The 7,320-nt window shown below is 42.8% G+C and overlaps 1 protein-coding gene across 1 annotated transcript in view; it reads right to left on the minus strand.

Moving 5' to 3' along the window:
* Nucleotides 1-580: 580 nt before the first annotated feature.
* mamdc2b (MAM domain containing 2b) overlaps nt 581-7,320 on the minus strand; it is a 15,385-nt gene continuing 8,645 nt past the window's right edge. Inside the window, exons 3-14 of the mRNA XM_023984064.1 lie at nt 6,275-6,570; nt 5,630-5,714; nt 5,088-5,225; nt 4,424-4,707; nt 4,182-4,275; nt 3,862-4,008; nt 3,348-3,613; nt 1,986-2,082; nt 1,728-1,883; nt 1,360-1,613; nt 1,108-1,192; nt 581-996 (exon numbers count right to left, since the gene is read on the minus strand). Of these exons, the coding sequence (XP_023839832.1) occupies nt 944-996; nt 1,108-1,192; nt 1,360-1,613; nt 1,728-1,883; nt 1,986-2,082; nt 3,348-3,613; nt 3,862-4,008; nt 4,182-4,275; nt 4,424-4,707; nt 5,088-5,225; nt 5,630-5,714; nt 6,275-6,570 (1,955 nt within the window). The 3' untranslated portion in view covers nt 581-943. The remainder of the gene's footprint in view (nt 997-1,107; nt 1,193-1,359; nt 1,614-1,727; nt 1,884-1,985; nt 2,083-3,347; nt 3,614-3,861; nt 4,009-4,181; nt 4,276-4,423; nt 4,708-5,087; nt 5,226-5,629; nt 5,715-6,274; nt 6,571-7,320) is intronic.

The following is a 7,320-nucleotide window of genomic DNA, read 5'->3' on the forward strand; positions in this document are numbered from 1 at the left end:
GTGGGTCACGTGTAGCGTAGTTCACCAACAACACAACATGCAGCTCATGTCCACTAGGTGTCAGTAACGCCCGATGTTTCATGCCTACATCAAAGAGAGTTCATTACAGTAACGAAGTATCTCTGTCTGCCAGATAGTGGCAGTCAGAATACAGTAAGAGGTGCACCAATACCAAATATTCTTAAAATATTAGCTATAGTTCTATAAAATATGTGCCAATACTCTTGTATACCTTTAAAAATGAAGACAAAGTCATAAGACAAAAGCATGCTTTGTTATTGCTGATCATGTTATGTTGCTACCATGTTGTTGTCATGTTGTGTTGCTACCATGCTGTGTTGTCATGTGTTACTGCCTTGCTATGTTGTTTTATTAGGTCTCTCTTTATGTAGTGTTGTCTCTTTTGTCATGATGTGTGTTTTGTCCTATATTTATATTTTATTTAAAAAAAAATGTTTATCCCAGCCCCTGTCCTTTTGCCTTTTGGTAGGCCATCATTGTAAATAAGAATGTGTTCTTAACTGACCTGCCTAGTTAAATAAAACATTTAATAAATAAGATCAAGACAAGGACACACATGTTGAATAAGCATCCCTCTTTATTTCAGCATTAATCTAATGCATATTATTTTGAATACAACACAGCCTCTATTGCTGGGAAAATGTTGACTGACTACTACCAGTTTCTCTACAAAGAGCAAGTAGGGTCAGGTGTGACTGATAATTAAAAACGTGTACAGTGATATAATTTGATTGGTTGTAATGCGGAATCTCTTTTACTCAATTCGAGGCATTTTTTGTTTGACCTCAATATGTGCAAAACAATTCGGTGCTATTAGTACAGTGGCAAAATAAAAAATATGTTTGTGTACATTTTTGTTCGTATGGCAAACATAGTATTGATGCATGCATCTTATTCAGCACTCTTCCTGTCCTCTGCTCCTTCACTCAATGTCATTTGAGTTTCCTGGGGAATGGGTCATTTTGACTTCAATATCTGTGGACAAAAAATAAAATTAGCCATGAGTTAAAGGATTGCACAAAGCTAAACAATTCAACACAATCCTTGTTTGTAGAGGTTGTATAACATTAATCGGGCAACAGATACCTGGGCATGGTCCACTTTCAAACACAATGTCATCGATGGCTATGTCACTCCTTATTGAGGAACCCCTGATGGCCTCAAAAACAACCTATAACAATAGGAGAAAAAGGACAACAAATGATGCTCAGTAAAAAAGTATTTAGCCTGAGCACATGTGAATAAGACTGGGTGCTTTAATTCTTCAAATCGTTGCCTGAATATATTGTTGTAATTTGGGGTTGGTGTGTAGAGGAGAAGAAGTTTTTCACCACTTGCCTGATGCTGTTGGTCACTCTGGTATTCCACAGTTGCTTTCAGCCAGGTGATGCTCTGCTCTCCAGTGTGTTTCCATAGCAATACATCCTTTCCATCCTGTCTCAGATGGATGCTAAGCTCACCTGTGCCTGAGCCGTACATCTGGTAGAAGAAACGTAGGCACTGAGGACCACTGGACCCCCTCAGAGGACTGGAGAGTAACCGGGCATTCTGACCAGGCAGCATGTTAGACGCCTCAATGTGCATGTAGTACCCTAACAGAGTTTCACAGGGTCAAATTCCAACTATCACAGTATAACATGGAAACAGACTACAATGATGTCACAATTACTCCTTTTAAGGAATGTTATAGGGCATTGGATACTCACCGACTCCTGTGGTGTGATCCCCCTTCGGCCCGGTGTAGGAGGTAGGGGTAGGCCCTCTCACCAATACCCAGTCACCCTTATCACCCTCCTTGTCTTGAATATACCCACAGTGACCCATCTCAAAGTTACAGTGCCCAGGGACAGACAGGAGTAAACCTGCAGATGGACACCCAAAATGACTCTCAAGGGACAATGTGTTTATCTCAGAGACACTATAACTCCCAGAGATCCTGTGGGCATCAGTGAGGGTGAAGTTACCTGCTGTAAGATCACAGTCCCCGAGGCTCACACTGATGTCATCCAGAGCAACTGAACCACAGTCCCAGAAGTTTGTACATGTGCTGACAAACACCACCTGGACAGCAGGGGCAAAGTCTTCAACGACATACATTCTCAGAGGATATGTCTTCTGAAAAAATGTAACTGCTTAATGCTTTTCCAGACAGAGTTACACCTATTTAATTAACTGTGATAAGGTAATGTTTCGATTTTGAACAAATAATGCATGTTGTATCAGGGCAAAAGATTTTACAAAGAAAAACCAGTGAGGACAATCTCTGACTACTGACTTCGGCATCCTGTTTCATTTTATGTGAAACGTATTAAACCTTGTCATCTAACTGCTGCTGCTTACAAAGCTGGAGCCAAACCAAAGGACTGAGAATAAAAGAAATATGTCAAAGATATGAGCTATGTAAGGCTGAAGAAACTTCAAAGCCCCCAACACAACAGTTTCAGTTACATATAAAACATTACAGGATATCACAGGATATCAATTGTGACGAGGAATGAAAACAACTGACTAACTAAAGAGGGAATTAACCCTCTACTGGGGTTAATTAACCCTCTATGGCACATCATTGCCCTCAGGCATTATTTTGAAATTCATGACAATATGTGATATCATGTCTGCAAAAGTTCCAATGGGATGCAGAAGTTGGTATGATGTATGAATTGGGGCAGGGGCCTTCTTTCAGGAAGCAGAGCGATGTGAGTGCATGGTGTGAGCAATACATTTATTTCATTATTTTGCATGTTTAAATAGAGAGAACTTGACAATAAAAGAATATGTCCTTGTGTAGGGACCTCTAAATTAGCATATTTTATAGGTTTTGAACATATTTTGTTTTTATATATATTCAAAACATTTGCAACGTTGTGCAGTTAGGCTAATTTTCAGGGCAATATCATGCTCAATAAAATTATGTAAAATGATGGCCTTGGTCAATGTGTTTGCCAACATATCTATTGATATTCACAGGCAATGGACACAGGGACATTCTATCAGTGAAAGTAGCCTAATCGAAGAGTTAGAATCATACCATCTGATAGTGAGGGGGGGGGGGAATGGACCCCAGAATCAGGTTAGAGAGGCAATGAAATGTAACTGTTCTGAAAATATCAGATTTTCCTTGGTGTTTTAGTACCCTTATGGCACAGCGTTGACCTGAGGCAACAAATACATTTCTGGGTGTGGGGGGGTAAACGTTTTTTTTAAATTCTTATTATTGATACATTATCAGAAAGCCTAAATCTTCCAAAAAATAAGATGGAATATATATATATTTTTTAAACCAAAATGTGTGCATTAGAGGGTTAATATATTTGAATACATTTTACCTTTGCAGCCTGTGGACTCTGGAAGGTGATGTCCGTTGCTATCCAGACACCTCTGGACTTGTCGTTCTGGGTCCATATCCTGTCCTGTGTGATTCCACTCTGACCCTGAAGGTAAACGGTGAGAGCCTGGTCTGTCTGTAGGAATCCACGGAGAGAGTAGTGGAACCTCAGACAGTACTTCATGTTGCCGGGCAGAGGAGGCCCGAGCAGCCGGCTAATATAGCCAGCACGTGGATTCAGCCGAGAGTGAGCTAGAAGAAAGGACCCTGTGGGGAGAGAAAGAACTCTTATTATTGTCTTTGGCAGCTCTGTTTCCTGTCTATCGTTTTGCCATGGAACATTTTCACTTTGCACCAGGCACTGGTCTTTCTGACACTTGAAACGCTTCAGGTTTTTACCAAAGTCAAATTGAATGCATTGCAAATGGTCAACAGGAGCAGCTAGAGAAACAATCTCTTGTTTACTCATTGCGCTTCTCGTATCTTTGTGTGATCAACATTGTATAATTTCTGACCTGCCCCTGTTGTGTGGTCCCCAGTCCTGTAGATGTTGGGCTTGACTGACACTCTCTTCCATGGGGATCCTTCCATCTGATCCTGGGTGTAGTGGCAGAAACCCACCTCAAAGTCACAGTTGGCGATGGAGGGATCAAATGTTGGCTCTGTAGCACAGATGGGACACATTAGGACGCTGCAGCCCAATACTCTTTAACAAAATGCTTTTCTCCTCTTTTACCTTTCAACTCCATCCATATCAGTCATGAGAGTTAATGTAAAGTAAAATGTAAATCTACTGTGTGATGGAAACAGGAGGAGAGACACCAAACAGACCCACCTGTCTCTGCACTACAGAACTCAGGAGAGAAGGCAATATCATCGAGTGCCACGTGACCCCCTCTGGGGCTGTTGAAGGTGACTTCAAACACCACCTGTAGAGAACATACAATCACACTCATCGAACATCCGCAGATCAGGCCAACACATGAAGAAGTGAACATGCTGCTCACTGTACTCAGTATTCAATCAGAATGTAAATCCAATGTGCACTCCTTGTGAAAATATCTGCACCCCACTGACCTGCAGAGGGAACGGGGCCTTGATGTCCACCTGCACAGGTATCCACTCCAAGGTGGTAGCAGTCCAGTCATTAAGGTTCTGGTCCTCTGGGTCTGCTCTCCACAGCTCCTGGTACTGGCCTGCCTGGTCCCTGGTGTAGACGGAGAACAGGTTCCCTCGCTCCGCACCCCGTTGGTACTGGAAGCTCAGGCAGCCCGACATGGGCACCGTTGTCATAGCAGACACCAGTTTGGCTACCTCCTGGAATGTCTTGGCGTACACAGAATCCACATACATGTAGTGACCTGGGAGGGCAATGGCAGCTTTGATTTTCAACTTGAAGCCATTATGGATGATACCAACCAAATTTCCTAGATTCTGTTGTCAATTGTACTACCTCAAGCTACAATATTTTGGCATTCTGCTGCCATATGAAAAAAACCAAAATAGATTTTGTGAACTTAGCAGGAGGCCAGTTGAGTGTCCCCTGCTGAATGTACGAAATGCCGTTGTTCTGTTGAATGTTAATACTGTATTGAGTTATTTGTTTTGGTTCTTGTTCATTTTGGCTGTGTCATTTGCTTGTGGCCTGTGTTGAGCAGTGGTATATTCTTTTTGAGTGTTGAGCTGCGATATCTGCTATACATCTACTAGCATTTAAATGTGTGAGTTGCTAAGGCTTCACCTGCTCCGTTGTGCTGTGTGTGGATGGAAGGTATGTTGCTCTGAGTGTCCCGGGCAGCTCCTCCTCCCCTGTACCAGTTGACATTGGTGTTCCACTGGTTTCTGTAGCCACAAAGGTGGGACTCCTCGTAGTCACACTCTTGAGACAACAGGACAGTAAACCATTAATACAACACTTCACTGTGAGGAAGAGGACCGAGGGGCCTCTCTCATTACAACCTTCTTGTTATATTTTATTATAGTAAATAGAGCAAGTTAAACAGGCAGATGATAAAAGGAGTAAAAGAGGAAAGCACATACATTATATATCATTAACATTTCATATACACTAGATAAAATATAAATGTGACTATTGTAATGTTATTGTCACATAATGAACATGTTTTGTTGGATGAAAAGTGATACGGAATGAGTCATTATGTTGTCATCGCGCACGCGTGTGTGTGTGTGCATTCATGCGTACCTGTGTGTAGTGCATGATATCAGTCACTTTCAAAGTCTTACAAATCTCGAGGGTATATGATATGGGTGTGACTCACTGACCTAAGCAGTATCCAGGGTTGATGCGTATCTCAAAGATGGCCACACTACTACCTTTGCTCTCACCAGGTCTGCCGTCAATGGCAATCTGATGGGAAACAGATGTTCAGTAATAGCCCTCAATCGGTAATGAATGAGGAGGGGATATGGAGGTATTGTACAGTATGTCTGTGCCCCATTATGTTGGGTGGAAATGTACGACATATAGACTATCCCACCATAGGCTAATGGTACAGTTCCCAGCTCCCAGGTGAGTATAGCTAAGGCAGGTCCCCCCAGGCAGGTTCAAGGTCAAGTGCATGGTTAGTTACTGTAATGCTCATGCCTGACTGCCTGTGTGCAGTGCATGTTTCTATCATGCTCCCTTATTTCTATCAAACCAGTCAGGTTGAGTGCAGCAGGAAGCACCTTTAAGATGTCACATGCAGTACATAGCAGCAGTTATCAGACCAGACCGGAGATTGAACAGAAGATACTGTACATGCATGTCATTTCATGTTTGGACTTATCAATGTTTATCTTTTGGGGGGCTCTTTAGAATATTTTCCAGGCCCCATTCCTCCACCTAAGTATGGCAGTGTTTATATTAGCCCATACATTTTAACATTGTGTATGTGCCTCCCATGTTCCTGAGGGTGTGTTGTTTACCCTGTACGGCTCGGTGCTGTTCTGGAGGTCAATGCTGGAGATGAGCCAGCTGTCGGAGGCAGTCTGGGTGCTCCACAGGGCCTGGTCGAAGCTCTCGCCCTCTCTGCGCTGTTGCACCTGCAGAAAGCCCGACCCGGAAAGTTGGTACACCAGCCTCAGACAGCTCCAGTCCTCCTGCTCCATGGATGGGCCCAGCAGAACTGCCCTGCCCTCCCCCTCTGACCTCTCCTCTCCCTCTGACCTCTCTTCCTGCCCATCCTGGTCCTCTAGGCCTGGGTCCACTGAGATGAAAGACCCTGAGAACAGAGAAACAGTTTGAATAGAGGTTCTATGAAAAGAGCAAGAGAGGAAGAGAGTATAACAGGACCTCCATTGTCATTAGGCTTTTTTCAAAGGATGCCTAGGGTGACAGTGGCAGGGAAGGATGAATGAAAAAAGGAAGAGAGGAACCAGATGATGAAGAGGAAGGAGGGTGGACGGTCTGCCACAACAGGACACAAGTAATAGACAAAAACAGGAAGAGACACATTCTGCTTACAGTTTACATATAGTAGTCCCTGTCTTAAGGCAAACATAATGATTACATATAGTAGTCCCTGTCTTAAGGCAAACATAATGATTACATATAGTAGTCCCTGTCTTAAGGCAAACATAATGATTACATATAGTAGTCCCTGTCTTAAGGCAAACATAATGACTACATATAGTAGTCATAAAAAATCAAATCTGCATTCTAATGTGTCCTTTGATCATTCTGGGATATAATAGTACTACTAAGTACCAAATCTGAGAGCTGTGAATGCCTAAATCTGTTACTTCACTGTTTGCAGATGTGTGCTGGAAACGCAGTCCAGATGGTTCTCTCTCTCCCCACTTTCTCTCCATCAGAGCAACAACTGCATAAACCACATCAACTAGTACAACTAGGTCTACTACAGACACTACTACAGACACTACTACAGGCACTACTACAGGCACTACTACAGACACTACTACAGGCACTACTACAGGCACTACTACAGACACTACTACAGACACTACTACAG

This window comes from Salvelinus sp. IW2-2015, linkage group LG4q.1:29 (assembly GCF_002910315.2).
Source record: "Salvelinus sp. IW2-2015 linkage group LG4q.1:29, ASM291031v2, whole genome shotgun sequence".
In the NCBI taxonomy this organism is placed as follows: domain Eukaryota; kingdom Metazoa; phylum Chordata; class Actinopteri; order Salmoniformes; family Salmonidae; genus Salvelinus; species Salvelinus sp. IW2-2015.